This window comes from Oncorhynchus keta, chromosome 10 (assembly GCF_023373465.1).
Source record: "Oncorhynchus keta strain PuntledgeMale-10-30-2019 chromosome 10, Oket_V2, whole genome shotgun sequence".
In the NCBI taxonomy this organism is placed as follows: Eukaryota; Metazoa; Chordata; class Actinopteri; order Salmoniformes; family Salmonidae; genus Oncorhynchus; species Oncorhynchus keta.
Window position 1 is genome coordinate 59059307 of NC_068430.1, and position 25874 is coordinate 59085180.

The 25874-nt window shown below is 42.0% G+C and overlaps 1 protein-coding gene across 1 annotated transcript; it reads right to left on the minus strand.

Moving 5' to 3' along the window:
* Positions 1-156: 156 nt before the first annotated feature.
* On the minus strand, positions 157-25868 carry LOC118389063 (calpain-1 catalytic subunit-like). The gene is made up of 23 exons (XM_052527402.1): positions 25119-25868; positions 23470-23499; positions 22496-22742; positions 20662-20731; positions 12345-12463; positions 11856-11989; positions 11283-11451; positions 10600-10683; positions 10010-10095; positions 7582-7656; positions 7207-7367; positions 5970-6139; positions 5742-5753; positions 5457-5668; positions 4977-5016; positions 4590-4655; positions 4415-4472; positions 4047-4111; positions 3748-3816; positions 3563-3641; positions 2944-3057; positions 1056-1114; positions 157-961 (listed from the first exon to the last, which is right to left on the minus strand). Exons 3-23 carry the CDS (start codon positions 22739-22741, stop codon positions 935-937), a joined length of 2115 nt encoding a protein of 704 aa, XP_052383362.1. The 5' UTR covers position 22742; positions 23470-23499; positions 25119-25868; the 3' UTR covers positions 157-934.
* Positions 25869-25874: the final 6 nt, after the last annotated feature.

Genomic DNA, 25874 nt, shown 5'->3' on the forward strand with positions numbered 1-25874 from the left:
TGCATCTCTTGCGGTACGGTTTTGGAAGCAAAAGGACCTTATTTATCATTGATATGAAAGGTAAATAAAAGGTACACACCTTGTTTTGCATTAGGGATTATAACTATGCATTAACCATGTTCTTAATCATCTTTAGAAAATGAATAACTCAAAAGGTACATGATCAGTCAGTTTTTATTCTGACATTCGTAGAATTAAAATGTCAGTTCAGCATATGCATCGAAGTTACTTTTTTACCTTGTCACATTTTGAGGAATCCCTTTCCTACATTTAGTGTTTTAATTGAAAGTACCCTCACCAATTTGTAGACTAAAATTGCCATCTTGAGAAAAAGATGAGTTATATTTCTGTCTTTAACTGATGTAGTTTACTGTACTGAGGTATCCTAAAGACGAAGGCATCAGTACAATTTACAGTTCATTAGCAGCCTATAGCAATACATACTTTCTATAATCCAAGATCCCCGTGAAAGGTAGTCAAAAATACATAATGTCAGAGTATGATGTCATCATCTCTTATGACAGACTAACATCTGAATTTGATGGTTAAACAAAAGAGGGGAAAACCTAAGAGGTTTGGAATGGAACTTTAAAAATACATGTATTTTTTGCATAACGGTATGCCCTGAAAACTTAGCCATTGTATAATGCGTGCAGTGATTTATAGGCAGCGACTCCCTTAGTAGAGCATTTCATTTTCATCACGTGTAATTGACCAGGTTAAATGCAATTGCCAAGTTATTGAGCAGAGGCAGCAAAGTATTTGTGGTGGTTATTAAAAAGTAGGGAGTAGTAGATTCTTTGAGATTGTTTGAGATGATGCAAGCCTTAGTTGGGTGCACTGAGATGCTTTGGAGGCTCTTTGAGGCTATGGTTGTCCTCTACTATGGGTGTGTATGTGTCCTCTTCTACAGCATACTAGGTCACCATACACTTCAACCACACATGGTCATATACAGCCACTGTGAGAGACAAAGACAGAGTGGATAAGGTTACGTTATCCGTAGTGAATCAGTGATTAAAAGACACAAAGCATTGAAATTCAAATGGACTCACCTCTGTGACATTCATTTCAGCAGTTCCAGCTCCTTCTCTATCCAACGCCTGGAAGGCCTCTGAAAATAAGGGGAAATATATATATTTTTAATTGTGCTTTAACACTACCTGTAATTAAGCACATTACCTTTTCTTGACAATCTGACCAATGACATCTTTAACCTGTAATTCAATGCCCCGCCCCCCCGGGAAAAGGGAAATGTGAAAGTATTTCCCTTCTTGCTTTTTTCAAAAGAAACATTACATTTAAGTCATTTAGCAGACGCTCTTATCCAGAGCGACTTACAAATTGGTGCATTCACCTTATGACATCCAGTGGAACAGCCACTTTACAATAGTGCATCTAAATCTTTTAAGGGGGGGGGTGAGAAGGATTACTTTATCCTATCCTAGGTATTCCTTAAAGAGGTGGGGTTTCAGGTGTCTCCGGAAGGTGGTGATTGACTCCGCTGTCCTGGCGTCGTGAGGGAGTTTGTTCCACCATTGGGGGGCCAGAGCAGCGAACAGTTTTGACTGGGCTGAGCGGGAACTGTACTTCCTCAGTGGTAGGGAGGCGAGCAGGCCAGAGGTGGATGAACGCAGTGCCCTTGTTTGGGTGTAGGGCCTGATCAGAGCCTGGAAGTACTGAGGTGCCGTTCCCTCACAGCTCCGTAGGCAAGCACCATGGTCTTGTAGCGGATGCAAGCTTCAACTGGAAGCCAGTGGGAGAGCGGAGGAGCGGGGTGACGTGAGAGAACTTGGGAAGGTTGAACACCAGACGGGCTGCGGCGTTCTGGATGAGTTGTAGGGGTTTAATGGCACAGGCAGGGAGCCCAGCCAACAGCGAGTTGCAGTAATCCAGACGGGAGATGACAAGTGCCTGGATTAGGACCTGCGCCGCTTCCTGTGTGAGGCAGGGTCGTACTCTGCGGATGTTGTAGAGCATGAACCTACAGGAACGGGCCACCGCCTTGATGTTAGTTGAGAACGACAGGGTGTTGTCCAGGATCACGCCAAGGTTCTTAGCGCTCTGGGAGGAGGACACAATGGAGTTGTCAACCGTGATGGCGAGATCATGGAACGGGCAGTCCTTCCCCGGGAGGAAGAGCAGCTCCGTCTTGCCGAGGTTCAGCTTGAGGTGGTGATCCGTCATCCACACTGATATGTCTGCCAGACATGTAGAGATGCGATTCGCCACCTGGTCATGAGAAACACCATTGCTGAACCATTTTTTTGTTATGTTGGGAAGCAGAAGTAATATAAATGCCCCAGTTAATAGAAGACTGCGTGGACAATTCACATGCATAGAAGCTTAAAGGGAGACTTCGGGATTTTAGCAGAGGCCATTTATCTACTTCCCCAGAGTTGGATGAACTTGTGGATACCATTTTTACGTCTCTGTGTCCAGTATGAAGGAAGGTAGAGGTAGTTTCGTTAGCCTTTGTGATAACGCTAGTTAGTATTGGCTAAGTCTATGGGTACTTGCTAGCATTCTCATTGTCAAAATCCTGAAGTATCCCTTTAATGTGTGATAAGTAGAATATTAATGGAAATTATTAAGGTATGAAGATGTGATGAATGACCGTAAGCTTCAGAGGACATTACATCAATGTCTTGGTGCTGGAGGACAGAAATAGCAGTACAGACAGAAGTCAAGAATTTCTCCTGATCCTAGTTATGAAATTATCATGTGAATTCAATCACAAAATCACAGTCCAGAAACAATCACTGTCCTAGCCCTCACACCCCTTTGCAGATGTAGAAGAATCAGATATGTATGCAAAATTGTGAAAATGGCTCCACTAACCATTCCAATCAGGCATAGAAGAGCGTACATATATCCAATACTTTCAGGACTAAATGTTGTTTCTGGACCAGGTTGTGTAGTCAAAGACAAAAAAATACATACTGAACATGGCTTCTAGCTTGACCAGACAGCAGACAAAGTTATCAAAGTCGATGACCTCGTTTTCAGCGTATCTGGCCACAAGCACCTGGTTCAGCCTGTTGTTCAGTTTGAATCCTGTGAAGATCATAAAGCATGTAACACATGAAAAGCAAAGTGTTTTTCCGACATCACATATGGTTGTCTAAGCCTGGTCCCAGATCTGGTTGTGTTATCATGTCAAGTCATAGTAATGCAATGGCATTAAGTGACAAGGAGTTGACATGATAGCACAAACAGATCTGGGACCAGGCTACTGTAGTCTGACTGTATAAATGAAAGCAGTGTTATCCATTGATATCAACCAATAATGTCCAACCAATACAACCTAGAATGTCATTGACGTAATTGACAACATCAACTCTGCAATTCATAATGTGTTGTAGTGCATAAGTTATCGTTATTAGCTGTTTAATTGAAGCCCCTGGATTGTGTTCAGTTGGTACACTGTAGCAAAACCTACACGTTATTTCCAAGTGCAGGTAGCTAGTAAATCTCTGTCTTACTCTATTCAAAAATACTTTTTCCTGTTTCATGTCTACTGAACAACACCAATCCAGTAGTGTGAAGATAGAGTAATCACCAGCAGACTCCAAGGCCAGACGCATCTCATAGGAGCTCATACATCCAGACTTGTCCAGATCAAACTGGCGGAAGATTCCCTGGGAAAAGAAGAGATTAGAGCCTTGCATTGTTGCATGCCATTGTCAATTATACTATTACAGAAGTGAAATATTGTCATACAATTATCAGCATATTTCAACTCACCAGCCACTTCCTGATCTTATTCCACAGAATCTGAAACTCAACTATACCAAGGCGAGCGCTGCCATCTTTCTGAGTGACAGGTGAGTCAAGGTGTCATGAGGAAATAGAGTGCAACATTTGTCTGTTAGTGTCACATATCAAAAAAGTAATGATGCTTTTTTTGTGATTACGCAATTGGTTATGTATGTATTGTATTTTTCATTAATACTGCCGTAATATATATCCTTGCCCAAATAAAGTTGAGTATGTATTGAAATGAAGGGTAGGGAGTGTTGAAGTGACTAGCTGAGGAAGGATACGTCTAATAGGCTGACCATGCCTCTACAGGACTCCATGCTGAACCCATCAGTCTTCAGGTCCTTGTCTGGGAATCAAATCCAATTTAAAATCACAACACACTTTACATTAAAGCAATAAATGCAAAAAAAAGTTAAAGAATTATAGAGGATAAATAAAAGAAAATAAGATCACAGAAGATGTGTAAAATAATCACTTATTAAAGGCCCGGCTAAAAAGGTGGGGTTTTAAAAGTGATTTAAAACCTCAATGGTGTATTCCCCTTTTACCTGACTATAGGATAACAGACCACATTTCAGAAATTGCATTGAATGGACAATGAGTCACTAAACCCCCTGGACCTGAAGAGCATTGAATGAACGGTACTTACGTTTGGTCACGACCCTATTGAGAATGGTCCTGAGCTCACGGACAGAGATCTCCATGTCCTAAAATATAAAGCAGATAATAGTTTTGTACTCAAAATGTCTCCATGTTCTTAAACATAAAACACATCATCTTTGCACTCAAATGCGTTTCGGAGCAAAACCAAACTTGAAACTCACCTCCCCAGATAACTGAGCGAACATGGCCCTGAATGAGTCCTCAATGTCACTCTCTGAGATGTCCTCCTGTGAAGATAAAGACTCGGTTGTCCATCCATGTTGATACATGGTCAACAAGTGAAATAACAGTGCCTTGTGAAAGTATTTAATTCCTTGCAAAGTTCTGACATGTTGCAGTAACTTAAAAAAAAAAAAATATATATATATATATACACACACACACACACACCCTACTCCACACTTTCAAACTTAAATACATTTGTATTTTCCCGTAATAAAAAATGGAATGTCTCAATTGCATAAGTATTCGCACCCCTGAGTCAAGTTCTTGGTTAAGCACTTATTGCAAGAGAGTTGACACTTGAACATCTAAGCTTGACTCTTTACCTCATCTTCAAAGTTTGCCACCACATCATCATCCAGTTCTCTGAAATGACATAGCAACTATTTAAAAATACATTCCATAAATGTTTACATGCAATGTTTAGATTATACCAAAGCTGCTTTTTACATTCAGTAATAGCCATACAATACAATAGCCACAGACTCGTATTCCAATTCTTTACCAAATTGTGCCAATGTCTAGAAGCTACAGTGGTATACAGATGTCAAATCTTAATTTGATCACTCTTTTGTCACTGAGAATTTTCCTACTGCATCAGGAAATTCAAATGTGATACCCTGAAAAGTTATTATAAAATGGGTCAATTTAAGACCCATCATCTGTACATAATTACCAACAACTGATTAAGGTGTATTGAGAAAACCAGACGAGAAATTATTTAGGATTGACAATTTTGCTGCTAACAGAACTGTATTTCTCAATTTAAGTTGCACATCCCTGAAGTACTACTATACTGTACTCACTGTGTCTCTGACTGCTTCTCAGTGAAGACTCTGAGGACAAAGTCAGCCTCTTTCCCAGGTTCGAAGGTGGAGGGTACCACCAGGTACTCCCCGGGTGGCAGGCGCAGCCGTGCGCTCACCTCCCTCAGGTTGATAAAGGTCTCAGAACGTGCACATGATGAGTGCTTCAAGAAGAAGTCTTTCTTCAAATGAACACTTTGACAACCCTTAAACTGAGAGAAGGACAGGGGTAGATAGGGCTAGTTTGTGTGTGTGTTTATGTGGGTAACTGAAACTGTTACATACCTCTTCTGGAATCTGTAATGATAGAAAGGACAAGGTCAGTTTTAGGGACATGTTTTGGTCTACTGTTGATTCTTTGGTCACTGGGTATCACATCAAATAAACAGACATTATACACAGAATCTACCTCTACGTGGCTAAATGTATCTTTAGTTTATTCTAGCTTTCATCAACTTTTATTGCAGCTTAATTTTCTCCTCTGCTACTGGCATGTCACCTTTGACCCCTCACCTCGTAGATGGCAAAGCCAATGGTGTGCATGTCCTGCCCCTGGCGTCGGTAGCGGCGCCTATCCTTCTGCATGAGAGCCACCAAGAAGCTGCAGGCCTCCTCTTCATCCTCAGGGTCGTCGTCCTCCTCCAGCAGGGTAATCTTATACTGGGGGTTGATCCAAAAGGTGTCTAACAATGACAGACGGCAGAGGTCATGATAATGCCTCCTTTTGAACATAGCAAGTAAAAACGCCTGCAGTCAAGTCTAACTAAACTCAGGGCTCTATTCTAACAAACCAAACGCAAATCTTAGCACACCCGCGCAGTGCTGTGGGTGTGTCAGAAATAATTTTGTTGTTTTGACAGCGGGAATTATGGGCACAACAGCTGGTGGTAGTGTAGAGGCACACTTTTCATTAATTTGTTGTAGGTGTAATGAGGGCTTGACCACTTACTGGCCAATGAAAACCTGCTCTGAAGCCTTTAATGTGGTTGTGCATTTACAGTGTTTGATGTTCCGTTGTCATGAACTCCAATTCATTAGGAAGGCATGGCTGTGCGTCCTATCCATAGAAGACTGTTTATTAAACGGCATAGGCCTACAGTAACCCTATAATAGGCCTAGTTTAAAAAAAAAACATGTACCCAGTTATTCACAAAAGGTCATTTCCTTCAACATGGGAAAACCAGCCTACACATTGCATTTGCATTTCCATAGCCTAAATTGCAATGCAGGTCCGAGCCATGGACATTGCCTGCAAAAGGTTTTAAGATTAGCCAACCTTCGCTGTTGATATGGTTTGTATAGTGACTTTGCCACGTGAAGAAAACAAACAAACAGGCAAATATCTTAGATCATGTCTCTCCGTCTGCAGTACTTGTTCACTTCTCTTCTTTATCTGATTCCTTATGATCCTACAGCACCCCCTAATGTCATAACTAGGTACTTGAAAGCATTACACCAAAATATCAGTACATTCCTTATAAAATATGTTATGGTATGTTCTCACTAAGATATTTGTATTTAGCAACATATGCAATCCATGAACTATGTATGCAACTCATGTGATAAACAAAAGACATGCAGTCAGTGACTGATGAAGTTGAAGTGTATCCCTGAATCCGAAATCAACTCCTAGCCCCTACCACCTAGGTGGAATTGTTACCATATTGCTTACAACAATCCAATCCTATCAGGACTACACAAGGGCCTACAAGGTAGTGGGTGTAGTGTGGTGGTCATGGTGCTCTCTCACTTGGGTGGTTCCGGCAGCCTCCAGCCGTGCTGCCCTTCCTCCAGCCTCCGTCAAACTTGATGGTGTTCCAGAAACTCTGGCTGTCATCACTCAGAGCATCTGCTGTCAGGTTACAGATCTCCAGCCGGGAAAACTGGCGCAGGAACTCCTGGAAGGGCATCCTGGATATTCAGAGAGCAGGGAAAGGGAGACAGATGGAATCTGTTTGATAAAATTTGAATATTTCCATCTGGTTTAGGTCAGGTGTGGGTTGGGTTAGATTATTATCGGGTGCCGGTATGGTATACAGGGTCCAGCCTCAACAAACAGGACACCATAGAAAACAGAGTTGTGGGTGGAAAACACACAAGGTAATATCTCAGAATGTGAACTCACCAGAACTCCCCGTCCTCCATGTGACAATTCATGTCCTCCCTCTCTGTTGGATCAATCGCATTCCACTCAGACGAACTAATAGCAATATCCAAGAGAGAGACACGGAGTGAGAGAGAGAAAAAAAGAGAGAGTGATGAGTATTGTTTAACTACAAGGCAAGCAGGTACGAGCTCCGCAAATCCATTAGGGACGCAAAAAGTCAGACACAAACTTGAATTGATGTTCAACAACTCAGACTCCCGACGCATGTGGCAAGGACTACAGACTATCACAGGCAAATCCAGCTGTGTGTGTGGTGCTCACCGAAGCCCACCTCCCAGACGAGCTTAACACATTCTATGCTCGCTTCGAGGCAATACCGAGCCATCCCGGAAAACTCTCGCTGCTCCGGATGACCAGGTGCTTTTGCTCTCCGAGGCTGACGTGAGGACAACTCATGAGTGAATACTCACAAACCCACCAGCCCAGATGAGTGTGTGCTGACAAGGGCTGGGATGATACCAGTAACACGATACTCGCTTACCAGCTGGGGGGCATCTTCTGACATCTTCAAACTGTCCCAGGCTGTAGACCCCACATGCTTCAAGGAGAAAATTACGTACCAGTGCCCAAGAAAAACAAAGTGACATGCCCAAATGACTATCAGACTCACCCCGGTCATCATGAAGTGCTTCAAGGGGCTGGTCATGGCCCCACATCAAGGCTAGCATACCAGGCACACTGGACCCACTCCAATTTGCCAACCTCTCCAACAGATCCACAGAAGATACCATTTACATCACTATTCACATGGCCCTAACACATCTGGACAAGAGGAACACTTGTGTGAGAATGCTGTTCATTGACTACAGTTTAGCACTATTGTTCCCTCCAAGCTCGACCCCAAGCTCTGCAACTGGATCCTGGGCTTCCTGACAGGCAGACCACAGGCTGTGAGGATTGGTAACACCTCCCCCACACTGACTCTTAACATAGGGCCCCCCAGGGGTGTGTCCCCATCCATCTTCTGTGCTCCCGGTTCACCCACGACTGCGTGGCTTTGCATGACACCAACAAGTCAGCCTATAGCAAGGAGGTAAGTGAACTGGCATTGTGGTCTCCCTCAACGTCCGCAAAACAAAGTAGTTGATTGTTGACTTCAGGAAGCAAGGGAAGGAACATGCCGTGATCCACATCAACGGGACTGCAGTAGAAAGAGTCTGCAGTTTTAAGTTCTTCGGGGTCTACATCGCCAAGGACATGACAATAACCAACACCACCACCACCAGTCTTGTCAAAAGAGCGCAACAGCATCTCTACTTCCTAAGGTGACTAAAGAAATTTGGCATGTCACCCTGGGTCCTCTAAATACTACAACTTCATTATCGAGAGCGTCCTGACCGGTTGAATCGCGGCCTGGTACAGGAATTGCTCCGTCCACGACTGCAAGGTCCTTCAGCGGGTGGTAATGAGCATGACGTATCGGAGCAATAGACTGTCGGAACTAGAAGCGCAAGCATTTCACTACACTCGCATTAACATCTGCTAACCATGTGTATGTGACAAATAAAATTTGATAGAAACTGTCTTTGAGTCTGTTGGTATCTACAAGCCACCAGACTGCTGAACACTTGAACTGGACTGACCAGCAGCCTCTGATTCTCCACACCTTAGCACACATGCACCCACTCACAGACACACCCAACCACACAGATATACACACACACACACACATTCATGCTACACACACACACAAACACACACACACACACACACACACAACTGCTGCTGCTAACAAACAGACTCTTATTATTATTGCTAAATACTGCACAATTTAAAACACTTGCCCCCCAATCCCCCCTTCCCCAAAACAAGTGTAAATATTAGATTATAAATTGTGGCTTCCTCTACTATACTTATGCTAAAATGATTATTCTAATAGTAATTTACTTTATGTTCGTATCCTTAACTTTTCTTAGTTCTTATTGTTTTTGCATTGTCGAGAAGGAACCTGCAAATAAGCATTTCGTTGGATGGTGTATACAATGTGTATCCTGTACATAAGTCTAATAAAACGTGAAAATTGAATAGCAAATTTGTGCACACAAACAGATGTACACAGACACACACACAGCCTTTTGGGGGCCCTAAGCAAGATTTGGTTGCAGTTTTAAAGCACATTGTGCCTTGACTTATGCCTGAAGATCAGGGCCCCTGGGCACATGCCCTTCATGCCCAGTAGGTAATTCAGCCATGAAGGTTTAGATATAGCTGGCTTGGCTAACTTACCTAGCAATCTTAGAAAATATTAGCTGACATGGGCTAATTGAGTGACTGTCAGTGACTGACATAAGAGAAAAACTGCTGATGCACATTGACTATTATACCCGACTGAGCCACGGAGCCCTACGCTGTCAAGAAAAGCATGATGGTTGTGATGTGAACTCACTTATCACTCCAAGCCCCGGTCCACTCCACCTGACCCCAGGGGTTACGAATACGGATCAACCTCTCCATGCGACCCCGGAAATCCACCTATGATGATAGACAGACAAAATTTGTGTCAGATTTTACTTAGAAATTTTAACCACTTGCCACATTCCAATTTGAGTGTATAATTTCTCAATCATGATGTTTGATAGTCACAGATGCCCATATAACTATTAATTTGTAAATAAGTCATTTTTGTAAAATACTGCCTGTTTACTGAAAGTTGAGTAGACTACGTCTTTCTTATTTTGCTTTTTGTGATTTGTTGACGTTTATATTTCTACCACTCCTTTTCCTCCAATTCCAGATTCACACTAGGGTCAAGCTGAGCCACGCTATGCTAAGTTGTACTTTGCTGGCCTGCTTACGAATCCACCATGGAACCCATCCTGGAAAGGACAATGTGAAAATGAAAAATCTGAGCTATTACAGTATGGTTCGGGTCTGCCCTTTAGTATGAATCAGGCACAATCGCCTAAGGCTTGAAATGGCCCGCAGGAAGAGGCAAATCCCTCACTTTTCCACAAAGCCTCATTTTCACTCACTCACCTGCTTCAGACCTGTGACAGAGTAGGCATGGCCTTTAACCAGCTTCTTAAAGGTCACTGCCTCCATGTCAAAGGCACTGGTGATCTGGTAATGCAAACAGATGTCATCATACATTTCCAATTGTTAGCACACACACTTCGGACATGACATCTTTGGCCAAAACTACAATTGTGACAACAGACTCTTTTTATCTCCACTTTAAAGAGGCTGCATGGATGTTTAGTTATTGTTTACCTAAAATGTTGGCTTGAGTGTTGCCTGTGTGGTTCATATACACATATTACAATATAAATAATTTCTTAAGTAGCTTCAGGCTAACAATATACCTTATGTCCATGGGCGTGGGAAGATGTGCCCATTTCTGTCCAATGTGGCAATGTCTAAACCAATATTTCTGTCCATTTTAGGGGACCACTTTTGGCTCAAACCATCCCCAGAGGCAAACGATGAGCATACTGCAGCTCACAATTCCAATATGTGGAAAAATAGCTTGTTTTAAAATAAGCCAAGATTCATGTTGAGTGATTCTGTTGTTTTAGGGAATTTAAAAGCTGAATGGGGTAAAATGTCAAGCTAGATTAGAACCAGTGACATAGGTCCCATCCAGAAACAACCCCCATCAGAGGACTACATATGTGTACTGCAGGTTGTCGTGTGTGCCATGTAACAGGGACGCCACTTACGTCAATGGAGCAGCCCAGAAGGGAACCTCTCTCCAGGGCTTTACCGATGATCCGGTACAGATCCTTAGGTGCCTTACGTAGTTCGTAAAACTCTGCCACGCCACCGGTGAAGTCCTCAAAGCCCTCTGTGGTGCTGCCACCAGACAAGGCCTCATAGGAGCCACTCAGTCTAACACAAAAATGTCACAGTGTGTCAATCCTGGAAAATAATTATATCCCTTCATGCAACAATGTAAAAGTATTTGCCATCTACAATATTCGTAAATGAAATGTATGTTCATAAAACAAACATAATAAACATAACATTATAGCTACATAGATTTATGAAAGCTTAAGAAATGTATGATGCAATTACACATTAGTCAGAGCTAACTGGACTTGTGACATGTATGCTTTATGAACATTCAATGGTTACCCACTGTTTACTTGGTGTAGCAAATTAAACTTAGAAAAAATACAATTCTATTCTAAGATGGATGCACTGTATACCTGAATTAAAGCCTGTTTTACGGTACCATTAAAAACATTTAAAGCTTTTGACACGGACAATAGCTAATATTAGGAAAATCATACTTGGCATAAGCCTTCTCAATCAGGGCACTCCAGAACTCGTTACCCTCAGCAGAGTGAACAAACATGAGCTCGCCATCTTTGACAGGCAGTCGATCATCGATGACAACATCCACCCACTCTCCAAACTGCCAGAACTGTGAACAAACAAAACAGTTTGGAGTCAGACACGAAGGTTATAATTGTTTTTTGCTCCCCTATGAAGCTAAATAACATCTCCAGCATATATTTCTAAGTGCTCCCCATAATCACCTAATAATATATGCGAGAACTGTTGTCTCTCTAGGATTTTTTGTGGAAATGCACTGTGACCTGATAATTCAGGAATTGAGCCTCCTACAAAAGGTTGATTTAAAATCCCTCCAATCAAACCTCTGAATATGGCAAGTCATTCTTTCTTACATATTTAGGCTACAATGCTGTATCATTATATTATCTTTCATTAAAAGGTTTTTCTATTCCATTTCCTCTATTGTATTTGATTGAATGGACCTGGAAGTGGAAGATGCCAGCGTAGTTGTCTTGGAAGGATTGACCATGAGGGACCACCCTGTGTAGCAGCTTCTCATTAAGGGTGAGGGAAGCAATGGCTGCCAGGAGCCAGCAGTCACCTAACCAGAGGTAAAATAGTAAAAAAGAAATTAATCAAATGTATTTATAAAGCACTTTAAAACACTGAGCGATTGTCACCAAGTGGTTCACAGTAACCTGGCCTAAACTCCAAGAGCAAGCAGATGCACAGTGGCCTGGAAAACCTTCCTACGAGGAGGAGGAAACCTAGAGAGGAACCAGGCTCAGAATAGAAGCACCTGGCCCAGATGGGAGAAGAGGGAGATAGTTAAAGCATTTTCAAACGTAATCATTTCAACCTGGGGTGAAAGTGTGAGAGAGGGTGAATAAATATAAGCTAGCTTAGCTGAGCCTCAAATGTTTTCTTAAAATAACACCAAATAACGATACAGAAACCTTAGCATTCAAAATCTACAAAGGCACCATAGCCTAAATTAGTAATGTGTGCATCTTTCTAAAATATTACCCATGTGTCTTAAACACAACATTTACACTGGCTGGTGCGGTTTCTATCTCACCACTTTAAATGAAGGCTGCTGTTAGTAGAAAACAAAACACTTAACTCATTTCAAGCACTCAGCTCAAATCACCCTTGTTCAGCATTTAGTAGTGAGTGAATAGCCAACCTAATGCATTTTGGCCAGTCAGCCAAGCCTTCAAACATTTGTTCTGGTCTTCCAAAACCTCAACTCCTCTTTGAAAATCTCTTCCAATTTGCTTTAACTGAAATCATATACCATCAGTAGACTACTATCAATGGCATGCAGCAAGAACAGCTGAACATGTCAAAGGCTTATTCCCACCATCATCACATTGTTAAAACCATGAGGCAACCTCAACTATTATGGTCCCGTGTAGATCAGTTGGTAGAGCATGGCGCTTGAAACACCAGGGTTGTGGGTTTGATTCTCACGGGGGACCAGTACGAAATTGTATGTACTCACTACTGTAAGTTGCTCTGCATAAGAGCGTCTGCTAAATTACTCAAATGTAAATGTATTCAGCCTTTAAGGGGCCATGTACGTAAAAACGTCCCTAATGTCACAACTGGGGATTGCTCTGGCCTCAAGGTCTTGCTAAAATCTCCCTTTCTTTTAAGTGTAACTGCTGTTATCGACTGAGGGGTTGAAATCCTAAGGCTAAGGCCACACTCAAACGCATTAACAGATTAAATTGTGTATGACCAATATTGTCTGTTTTTGTCAAAATTACCACTTCAAAAAGCATTGCCTTCATACGAAATTCTCGAACATAACATTCAAGTGTGTCGGCGTTGTAATGTGGGTGCATTTAACAGCAGCCTTATACATATAAGTGTACACTCAGAAGTAGATATGTTTAATAAGCTTAGCACTGCTTTCTGGTGAAAAAGTTCAAGAATGGACCTCATAGTGAGGAGTATTATCAGATTGTCAATCATTGTCACATCTTCTATTACATTTCAAGCACTGGTTAGCTTCAACCTGAAGTTTGACGAGCCTTATAGAATACTTGAAAGGCTACATAACTCAGTCAAGATAATTCCCCAAAACAAACAGAGGGGGAGCCCACAAGCCGTGACATAACAGGAGAGTCGACTCCTGCCAAAGACAGAAAGAGAGAAGTTGTTTGTGGGCTGGGTCTTCAGAACGTCGTGTGTATAACAATTACACATCCGACCGCCTTTTCAGTTCCAACTAGATTAGAGATGTGAGAAATTTAACCAAGACTTATGAGATCCCAAGAACAGAACAGTTTTGGGCTTTTTTTGGGCCATATCCTGTGATCTACTCACAACATTTTCTCACTAGTTAAAAAGGAAGCTGATCATGGCATTAATCACGACTGATAGCTCGCTGATTGAACAATCTTTTATCTTGAATTCCATTCCAGTGGCTAGGTCCGTTAACCGCCTCCCTCCACCCTGTTTTGCAAACATACGCCAGAGATTGCTGCATGGGACATCAGCCAAGATCCATTAGCACGCTTTCTCCGCTATTAGCCTTTCTGTGAATCATTACCAGTGTCTCCCTGACTCACAAATGGGTTCTGCCACACCCAAACAGTCAGCTGCCTAGTCAGGGTCATTCTTATTTTACACACAGAGCTATTACAAAAGAGATATACAGTACCAGTCAAAAGTTTGGACACAACTACTCATTCAAGGGTTTTTATTTTTTATTATTTTCTACATTGCAGAATAATAGTGAAGACATCAAAACTATGAAATAACACATGTGGAATAATGGAACCAAAAAAAAGTGTTAAACAAATCAAAATATATTTTAGATTATTCAAAGTAGCCATCTTTTGCCTTGATGACAGCTTTGCACACCCTTGGCATTCTCTCAACCAGCTTCATGAGGAAGTCACCTGGAATGCTTTTCCAGCAGTGTTGAAGGAGTTCCCACATATGCTGAGCACTTGTTGGCTGCTTTTCCTTCACTCTGCGGTCCAAATCATCCCAACCATCTCAATTGGGTTGATGTCGGGTGATTGTGGAGGCCAGGTCATCTGATGAAACACTCCATCACTCTCATTCTTGGTAAAAGAAATAGCCCTTACATAGCCTGGAGGTGTGTTGGGTCATTGTCCTGTTGAAAAACAAAATGATAGTCCCACTAAGCCCAAACCAGATGGGATGGCGTATCGCTGCAGAATGCTGTGGTAGCCATTCTGGTTAAGTGTGCCTTGAATTCCAAATAAAATCAGACAGTGTCACCAGTAAAGCACCCCACACCATCACCTCCATGCTTCACGGTGGGGACCACACATGCGGAGATCATCCGTCCACCTACTCTGTGTCTCACAAAGACATGGCGGTTGGAACTAAAAATCTCAAATTAGGACCAAAGGACAGATTTACACGGGTCAAATTTCCATTGCTTGTGTTTCTTGGCCCAAGCAAGTCTCTTCTTATTATTGGTGTTCTTTAGTGGTTGTTTCTTTGCAGCAATTCAACCATGAAGGCCTGATTCACGCAGTCTCCTCTGAACAGTTGATGTTGAGATGTGTCTGTTACTTGAACTCTGTGAAGCATTTATTTGGGCTGCAATTTGTGAGGCTGGTACCTCTAATGAACATATCCTTTGCAGCAGATGTAACTCTGGGTCTTCCATTCCTGTGGCGGTCCTCATGAGAGCCAGTTTCATCATAGCGCTTGATGGTTTTTGCGACAGCACTTGAAGACACTTTCAAAGTTCTTGAAATTTCCCAGATTGACTGACCGTCATGTCTTAAAGTAATGATGGACTGTCATTTCTCTTCACTTATTTGAGCTGTTCTTGCCATAATAAGGACTTTTACCAAATAGGGCTATCTTCTGTATACCTGATTGGCTGAAACGCAAGAGTGCGCAAAGCTGTCATCAAGGCAAAGGGCGGCTACTTTGAAGAATCTCATATATTAAATCAGCGAGCAGGCCTTTCTAATCGACCTGGCCGGGGTTTCCTGGAAGGATATTGATCTTATCCCATCAGTAGAGGATGCCTGGATATTTTTTTTAAAATGCCTTCCTAACCATCTTAAATAAACATGCCCCATTCAAGAAATGTAGAACCAGGAACAGATATAGCCCTTGGTTCTCTCCAGACCTGACTGCCCTTAACCAACACAAAAACATCCGATGGCGTTCTGCATTAGCATCGAACAGCCCCCGTGATATGCAGCTGTTCAGGGAAGCTAGAAACCATTACACACAGGCAGTTAGAAAAGCCAAGGCTAGCTTTTTCAAGCAGAAATTTGCTTCCTGCAACACTAACTCAAAAAAGTTCTGGGACACTGTAAAGTCCATGGAGAATAAGAACACCTCCCAGCTGCCCACTGCACTGAAGATAGGAAACACTGTCACCACTGATAAATCCACCTTAATTGAGAATTTCAATAAGCATTTTTCTACAGCTGGCCATGCTTTCCACCTGGCTACTCCTACCCCGGTCAACAGCACTGCACCCTCCACAGCAACTCGCCCAAGCCTTCCCCATTTCTCCTTCTCCCAAATCCAGTCAGCTGATGTTCTGAAAGAGCTGCAAAATCTGGACCCCTACAAGTCAGCTGGGCTAGACAATCTAAAATCTGGGCCAGCTGGACCCCTACAAGTCAGCTGGGCTAGACAATCTAAAATTATCTGCCGAAATTGTTGCCACCCCTATTACTAGCCCGTTCAACCTCTTTCGTGTCGTCTGAGATTCCCAAAGATTGAAAAGCAGCTGCGGTCATCCCCCTCTTCAAAGGGGGGGGGGGGACAGTCTTGACCCAAACTGCTACAGACCTATATCTATCCTACCATGCCTTTCTAAGGTCTTCGAAAGCCAAGTCAACAAACAGATTACCGACCATTTCGAATCTCACCATACATTCTCTGCTATGCAATCTGGTTTCAGAGCTGGTCATGGGTGCACCTCAGCCACACTCAAGGTCCTAAACGATATCCTAACTGCCATCGATAAGAAACATGACTGTGCAGCCGTATTCTTTGATCTGGCCAAGGCTTTCGACTCTGTCAATCACCACATCCTCATTGGCAGACTCGACAGCCTTGGTTTCTCAAATGATTTCCTCGCCTGGTTCACCAACTACTTCTCTGATAGAGTTCAGTGTGTCAAATCGGAAGGGTCTGCTGTCCGGACCTCTGGCAGTCTCTATGGGGGTGCCACAGGGTTCAATTCTTGGACCGACTCTCTTCTCTGTATACATCAATGAGGTCGCTCTTGCTGCTGGTGAGTCTCTGATCCACCTCTATGCAGACGACACCATTCTGTATACTTCTGGCCCTTCTTTGGACGCTGTTAACAACCCTCCAGGCAAGCTTCAATGCCATACAACTCTCCTTCCGTGGCCTCCAATTGCTCTTAAATACAAGTAAAACTAAATGTGTGCTCTTCAACCGATCGCTACCTGCAACTGCCCAACATCACTACTCTGGACGGCTCTGACTTAGAATATGTGGACAACTACTTAGGTATCTGGTTAGACTGTAAACTCTCCTTCCAGACCCATATCAAACATCTCCAATCCAAAGTTAAATCTAGAATTGGCTTCCTATTTCGCAACAAAGCATCCTTCACTCATGCTGCCAAACATTCCCTTGTAAAACTGACCATCCTACCAATCCTCGACTTTGGCGATGTCATTTACAAAATAGCCTCCAATACCCTACTCAACAAATTGGATGCAGTCTATCACAGTGCAATCCGTTTTGTCACCAAAGCCCCATATACTACCCACCATTGCGACCTGTACGCTCTCGTTGGCTGGCCCTCGCTTCATACTCGTCGCCAAACCCACTGGCTCCATGTCATCTACAAGACCCTGCTAGGTAAAGTCCCCCCTTATCTCAGCTCGCTGGTCACCATAGCATCTCCCACCTGTAGCACACGCTCCAGCAGGTATATCTCTCTAGTCACCCCCAAAACCAATTCTTTCTTTGGCCGCCTCTCCTTACAGTTCTCTGCTGCCAATGACTGGAACGAACTACAAAAATCTCTGAAACTGGAAACACTTGTCTCCCTCACTAGCTTTAAGCACCAACTGTCAGAGCAGCTCACAGATTACTGCACCTGTACATAGCCCACCTATAATTTAGCCCAAACAACTACCTCTTTCCCTACTGTATTTCATTTATTTATTTTGTTCCTTTGCACCCCATTATTTTTATTTCTACTTTGCACATTCTTCCATTGCAAATCTACCATTCCAGTGTTTTACTTGCTATATTGTATTTAATTTGCCACCATGGCCTTTTTTTGCCTTTACCTCCCTTATCTCACCTCATTTGCTCACATCGTATATAGAGTTGTTTGTTGTCTGTGTCGTGTCGTTGTATGTGTCGAACTGCTTTGCTTTATCTTGGCCAGGTCGCAATTGTAAATGAGAACTTGTTCTCAACTTGCCTACCTGGTTAAATAAAGGTGAAATAAAATAAAATAAATAAAAATATATATTTAGATTTGTTTTGCACTTTTTTGGTTACTATGTTATTTCATAGTTTTGATATCTTCACTATTATTCTACAATGTATAAATTAGTAAAAAATAAAAATAAATGTTTTTTTTTTAAATCGGAAAAACCCTTGAATGAGTAGGTGTGTCCAAAAGTTTGACTAGTACTGTATGTATATATGTACACTACCGTTCAAAAGGTTGGGGTCACTTAGAAATGTCCTTGGTTTTGAAAGAAAAGCTCATTTTATGTCCATTAAAATAACACCAAACTGATCAGAAATACAGTGCAGACCTTGTTAATGTTGTAAATGACTATTGTAGCTGGAAATGTCTTATTTTTAATGGAATATCTACATAGGAGTATAAAGGCTCATTATCAACAACCATCACTCCTGTGTTCCAATGGCACGTTGTGTTCGCTAATCCAAGTTTATCATTTTAAAAGGCTTATTGATCATTAGAAAACCCTTTTGCAAATATGTTAGCACAGCTGAAAACTGTTGTCCTGATTAAAGAAGCAATAAACTGGCATTCTTAAACTAGTTGAGTATCTGGAGCATCAGCATTTGTGGGTTCGATTACAGGCTCAAAATGGCCAGAAACAACTCGTCAGTATATTCTTGTTCTGAGAAATTAAAGCTATTCCATGTGAGAAATTGCCAAGAAACTGAAGATCTCATACAATGCTGTATACTACTCGATTCACAGAACTCCCACCACTCCCAAGGAATGTGAAAAACCATAATTGTAATCTATCCCACTGCACATCTAGGCAAGTTAGGTCTGGCAAGAATTGATGAGTTGTTTTTCTGTTCTATGGAGCAGAATGAACTACTGTATGTCTCAGAATGAGGGAAGAGCTATTCACTGTTCCATGCAGGCAGTAATTTTGTTAGTTTTTCTAGTCCTCTGGTTTCACTTAAGTGCTCTGTCAAGGAAAATAACATTCACATTGAAAACATGCAACACATTAGAGGGAGGGGGAGGGACACTGCTGTTAAGCAACAAGTTTTGTTTTTTTAATAACAGGGTCTTTTTATCCCAGAAACCGCTTAAGCAAGAAACACACAGAAAATCTGAGTGTAGATAGACTCCCAATAGGTACTTATCACAGAAGGAGGCCGTTCCTTTTCTTGCTAGTACAAAATACATACCTGCGGAGTATCGACCTGGTACCGCCAAAACTACAGCTTCTACTTGTAAAATCGCAATGCTAGGCAGTAGCCGACAACTTGACTTTGAGACAATCAGAGAGCACGAACCTCCACATGGGGGAGCCGACAGGAGTGACAAGGGGGGGAAAAAAATAAGGCACTTTTTCTGGTCTAATCCACCCTTTTCGTCAGTGTTCTAAATAAAACAATAAAGCTGTATAATACATATTTTTTTCTAGAGCAAGTCTTTATGTTTTTTTACGTCTAGCTAAGGAGTTTTGTGCTCGAATAATTACTTTTTGCTAATGCGCACTAGCTTATTAGTTTGCTAGATAGCTAACGTTAGCTTGCTAACTGAGCAAGGGAGTCACACACACTTCATATAAAATGAATGGGGTGGTAAGTGCAGCACAATGCACACAACACTAAATGTTTTACCAAGCTAGCTATCTGGCCACTGTAGCTAGTAACATTATAATGAAATCACAATGGACTCATTTCCATGAAGCAGCAGCCTGTAGCTGGCTGCCCAGAGTCAATACAGTGTCTTTACGTTACCTAGCTAGCACAACAGCTAGCTAGCTATCTATCTAGAGAATCATGCTAACAATTTAGCTAATGTTAGCCAGCTAGCTAAAAATCTATCTATGGACTGTCCATGTGAGAGTAAATTAAATAGTTTCTTTGTCATCTTGCTAGCTATTATTTAGCTGTTGCCAAACTAGCTGTGGCCAGCTGGCTGGTATCAACAATGGCTTTCTACAACAATAGCAACATTAGCGCAGTTGGCTAGTTAGCTAAGTAACATTGACTAGACCATGAAGCAACTCACATGGATATGCATTGCCAAACAAGGCTACTGCCACCTTCTGGTCTGGAGAATTTTAACAAGGCTGAATATCTGATGACTTCAAGGTCTTTGCTGTGTGAATACAAAAGAGATCGACTGCCAACACTCTGTTCAGAGGTGCTAAGTACTGTAGGCAAGCAAAAGTTTGACAATCCTACCGTTGTGTCTGAGCTATTACAATATTAGTACTGTAGTTCCTGGAGTACCACACTGCAGAAAACAGAAATACATATTATTTTTAAGGCCTTCCATTAAGCCCCCTTTTAGTGTCAAACTATTACAGCACATTGACACCTAAGCACATTGATACTCACCCAGTGCTCCTTGACAGATATCAGTCCTTGTGGCGCCGCCCAAAATGAACTCAGGGTTATCTGAAAACTCCTATTGAAAATGAAGTCAAATCAGAAACAGTATTTTAAAGACACGCAAATATGTACACATCGAGACAAATATCATGAATGAAAATGTGGCTGATGTTTTTAAATCTGGTGCAAAAGCTTGTGTAATTACAGTACCCCTACTTAGGATTTTGCAACTTTAACCCATGGCCATTTTGGACTGACACTGAAAGTATCTTTGGTAAAACTTTTCAAGCTTTCAAAATGTCTGTCAAAAGTAGATTGTTACTCTCTCAACAAATCAAATGTTATTTGTCACGTGCCAAATACTTACAAGCCCTTAACCAACAATACAGTTAAGAACCCCCCCAAAAAGACATAAGAATAACAAATAATTAAAAAAGCAGCAGTAAATAACAATAGCGGGGCTATATACAGGGGGTACCGGTACAGAGTCAAATGACATCAAAGCATGAGGAGGATTTGAGGAGTGAAAAGCTGCCGCTAGTGTGAGAGAGCAGGGCTGCCATCTCAGCCTTAAGTTATTTAAATAAATTAGCAGCTTGTGCTGTTCGTTAGTATACACAAGCAGCAGCTGTTGGAGGAGATATGTCTGGCATGTAGGCCTCTAGACTGTTTGTTCAACACTTCCCGACAAGGGACGCTGACTGAAGTGAGCATGGCTCTCACGCCAGCCCACCGCCACATTAATCTATCAACAGTGCTGTCTTTACCTCTGCTACATAATGACAGTGTCATCACATGCTGCGCGAAAGAGGGATTTTGAGTTACATTTGTTTTTTGCCCACCAGACACTAACATTTTCCTGTAGTAAAGAATAAAATACATTTTTCAATACAAAGAACTAATTTGAAAACAGAAATAGACTGGCACATTGTGACCACAGTAATGTATCAACCATTTGTGGATACATAATCAAGGAAGGGACTCATTTGTTGTTTTATTTTTAAATTTCACCTTTATTTAACCAGGTAGGCCAGTTGAGAACAAGTTCTCATTTACAACTGCGACCTGGCAACTGCGACCTTTATCTTTGCATGGAGTGGGAGGAATTACTGGTAAGGACACAGAAGTCACAATGAGAGACTCATCTTAACCTGAAAAGGTGCTGTTTTGGTGAAATGCTAACCCTAAAAGCTAACTCTCAACACCCTAACCCTCTTTGTTGAAAAGACCAGCTGTTTTTTTTTTCTCATGCCATGCCATGCCATTCATTGTGCCCCTCCATGCCAAAATAACTATTTAATTCTCAGCACAGGCACAAAATATATCTAGAGTTCCATGTGTCTCCAAGTAGCACATACTGTGCACATCCTGCAGTCTAACCACACAGGAACAAGGGTTTGATTCAGAGGCTGGAGCAAAAGCCCTTTAGACACCACAAGAATAGCTTACATACTTTTTTGCAATACCATTTATGAGTTTAGGGACAAATCCTTACTTGAGATCTGCATTTATTTTATTTAACCTTTATTTAACTAGGCAAGTCAGTTCGGAACAAATTCTTATTTACAATGACGACCTACCCCGGCCAAACCCTAAACCAGACGACGCTTGGCCAATTGTGCATGGCCCTATGGGACTCCCAAACACGGCGGTTGTGATACAGCCTGGAATCGAACCAGGGTCTTTAGTGACGCCTATAGCACAGAGATGCAGTGCCTTAGACCCCTGTGCCACTCAGGAGCCCAAAGGGTTGATACAACCAAGGGATTTGTATGTGTATCTCTTGTATGGCTTCAAATACAATATTAATTTGGAACACTAACTCCTATCAGTCTCTTACTGTGGGCCTCATCCACTCCACACCCTGGGTTTTGGATGAGTGGGGGGCCAGCTCTTTGAAGCCCAGGGATGGTGGCTCGGGGGGGAAGCAGGAGTCCTCGAACAGGCAGCCGCTCTCCAGGCACTCCTGCTTCAAGGCCTCGTAGTCCTGGTTGAGGAACTTCAGCGCCCGCTCGTTGGTTCCCATTCCCTCGGCGTGTAGTCTCTCCCTCTGGATGCGCGCTGAGACCCCTCCGAATGGGTACATGCTGGGATGGAAGAAATAAGAGGGTGTGTGGGTGTGTATTAAGAGGTGGGTTACTGGAAGCTAGTATATAAATAGCCCCAACAGAATAAACATGCAGGCAGAGGGACATTGTTTCAAATGAGAGGGGACACTGTACGATGTGGCTCATTATCAGTAAACACTTTTTACTCATGACAATGGAGATAATGTATCAGAACTAGGAGCCGTGATGGGCCCCGAGTGGCCATGAGTAGGACACTCTCTCTGAGTGCTATCTGAATATTTCATAGGTAAAACTGAGTGCCACAATGTAAAGGCGTTTGGATTGTCTGGAATTCCACTGGTATTTTCATGTAAATTAATAAGTGGGATGATAGCCTTTTGCAGATACAGTTTGACTATTGATCATACACTTTCAGTATGTTTATATCCAGCCATATAAAACATATATTTTGTTTATATGGCTGGATAGTTATAGGGTAGAACAATCACTATGCTCAAATACTTTGAAGAGGCATTCTTCCTGGCCTGCCCTAAAAAAGGTGATCATGCTCTAACATAATTGGATACAGAGGAAGGACACCATGTGTCCGTCAACGCAATTCTGTTAGGCACAAAACTGAAACTGCAGCATAAAACATTATTTGATGCTTAAGTTAGAGAAGGGACTACAATTCCAATGTGTACATTAGACTCCATTCCAGTCACTGAACAGAACATGACAAGAACACACATATATATTATTGTACCTTCAGTCCTACAGTGTGGGAGGCAGCAGGCTTGGGAAAACAAAAGTCCAGTTAATTTCGGATTCAGTCTTCACAGGCGCAGTCACATGCATACATAGCTGGAATTTCACTGTAGTATAGCAAGGCAGTGAGCTATACACACATGCAAGCAAGAAGCACTGTTCGTTGTCCATGTTGTCCGCGTTGTACATTTCACTGACATGAGATTGATAAGGACAGTAGCTGGTAGAGAACTCTTGTAGGTACCTATAGAGCTGGATGGTACAGTATGTCATGTCATTCACTAGGTTAATTGACTAGAGGGGGGATTGCTTTGAACACAGCGGCACTGTAGCATCACAGACTTATAACAAGAAGCAACTGTTTTTGAACGCTGAACTGTGTCTCATAACGAAAAAGGTTTATGGTACAATAGTCGATCGTTGTAGCAGATCTGTATGGTACATGACAAAGTAGGACCTGAAAACAGAATTCAATTGTTGCAGACAATGACTCCCTTTCTTCCATCCAAAGACACTTGCTGTGGAAATCAAACACAATTCAATAAACTGGTAGTGATGCTCAATTTTCAAACAGTTGGAATCCCCTTTTGTTTTTGCACTCATTTACACCGTGCACCTAATACAATAAACAGCCCTCGTCTTCTTCTATTACCAATAAAATACATTTTTATGGGGTATACTCCATATATACATTTTACATAGTAACCAGAAAGAAAGTCTAACAAGGCATTTGTTTGGGTTGATATATCAATAAACAAGGCTGCAACAATACATTTGAATCAATACTGTTGATTGAAACTGAAATGCTTGTGGCAAGTCCATTGGAACTAACGCCAATTTGCCTGCCAACACTATAGTTAACTATGTGGAATTAAATGTGCATTTCTTGTTCATTTCATGGTCATCAAGAAAACGGTGAATGATCATTTCATATTCTTGGATAAATCCAACAGCCTATGCTGTAAGCCTGCATCAAACTGATCAAATTGTTGCTTTGAGTATTGATTTCAGTCCAGTCAGGTTCACACCCCTTCCAGAAAGCTGCATCACCTTTAAAATAAAACCTCAATAACACTGTGTTAGCCTCCTTATTACAATTCATTGAACCACAATCTACATGGTTGCGAGTCATTTGAAGTATAGGCCTGTAGACTACTTTACTTTCTGCAATAATCCCTGTGCATATCACATTTGTTCATGTTGTTTTCAGAGGATCAAATGAGCTCATGATCTTTTTATAGTTGTATAAATAAAATGCCACAGAGCAGCATGTCAAGTGTTGACCGTGAAGGGTGTATGACAGTAGTGGAGCCTTTCAGAGAGAATTTATTTTGTTTTAGAAATCATATCAAGGACCAAGGATAACGTATCTCAAAGAAGAGAGAGTCGCCTGCCATGTTTGGAGGAATCAGCTGATACTGAGCAGTTCATCACATCATATTGCATCATCCAAACCCGCAAAACTAATTTCCATGACTGGACATGCTTCACATAGATTACCATTGCAATGAAGCATGGTAACATGCAATATATGCTGTTATGCTGAGTTTCAGCGTATTTAATTTCGGTAAATAGTCCCAATTCAATAACACAATCACATAGAGACATGCATCTTGCATTCCAAATCATAGATCAGACATAACTTACCACTGACCCGAAATCTTTTTAGACACTTTCCGAGGTGACGTTCAGTGTCTCTGTTAACCGATATGTGTAAATATATCTATCATGTCATATGAGTGAAGGCCAGAACAAAGATGCAATCAGTGTTGTTACTGCAGTGTCTTGCCCAGCCCATTCCGGTGGGAGGGGTTTAGAAGCATCAAAATGAAGGGATTCGATTAATCCCGCCCGGGCAGGCGTGTTTTGCGACGACGAAAAGTTGATTGCATTCGATTTGGAACAGGACTGCCTCCCGGGCGTGAGCCAGGAGTCCCGTTCAAAGCCCACGGCGAAGTCGGTTCATTTTTTATTTAACCTTTATTTAACTCGGAAAGTCAGTTAAGAACAAATTCTTATTTACAATGACGGCCAAACCCGGACAACACTGGGCCAATTGTGCGCCGCCCTATGGGACTCCCAATCACCGCCGGATGTGATACAGTTCAAAACAAAAGTGACGCAATGAAGCTAAGATTCTGTGTTTTCCCATGCAAAGGGCTTTCCTAATGAAAACTAGATAAAACATTTATTTTATGGAAAAGAGATGTGTTTCTGGAAGATGCACCATGCTGCCTTGATGCCAAAACGACCGAGCGAGGCAGATTATTGTTTGGTTTGAGAATGGAGCGCCTCCTTTTCGCCCGATGACGTGTGGTGCCTATGTGCGGTGCCCTGCGGCTCAGCATAAATGAATCAACCAAGCCAATCTTATCCACCCAATCGTATTTAGCGTATTATTGA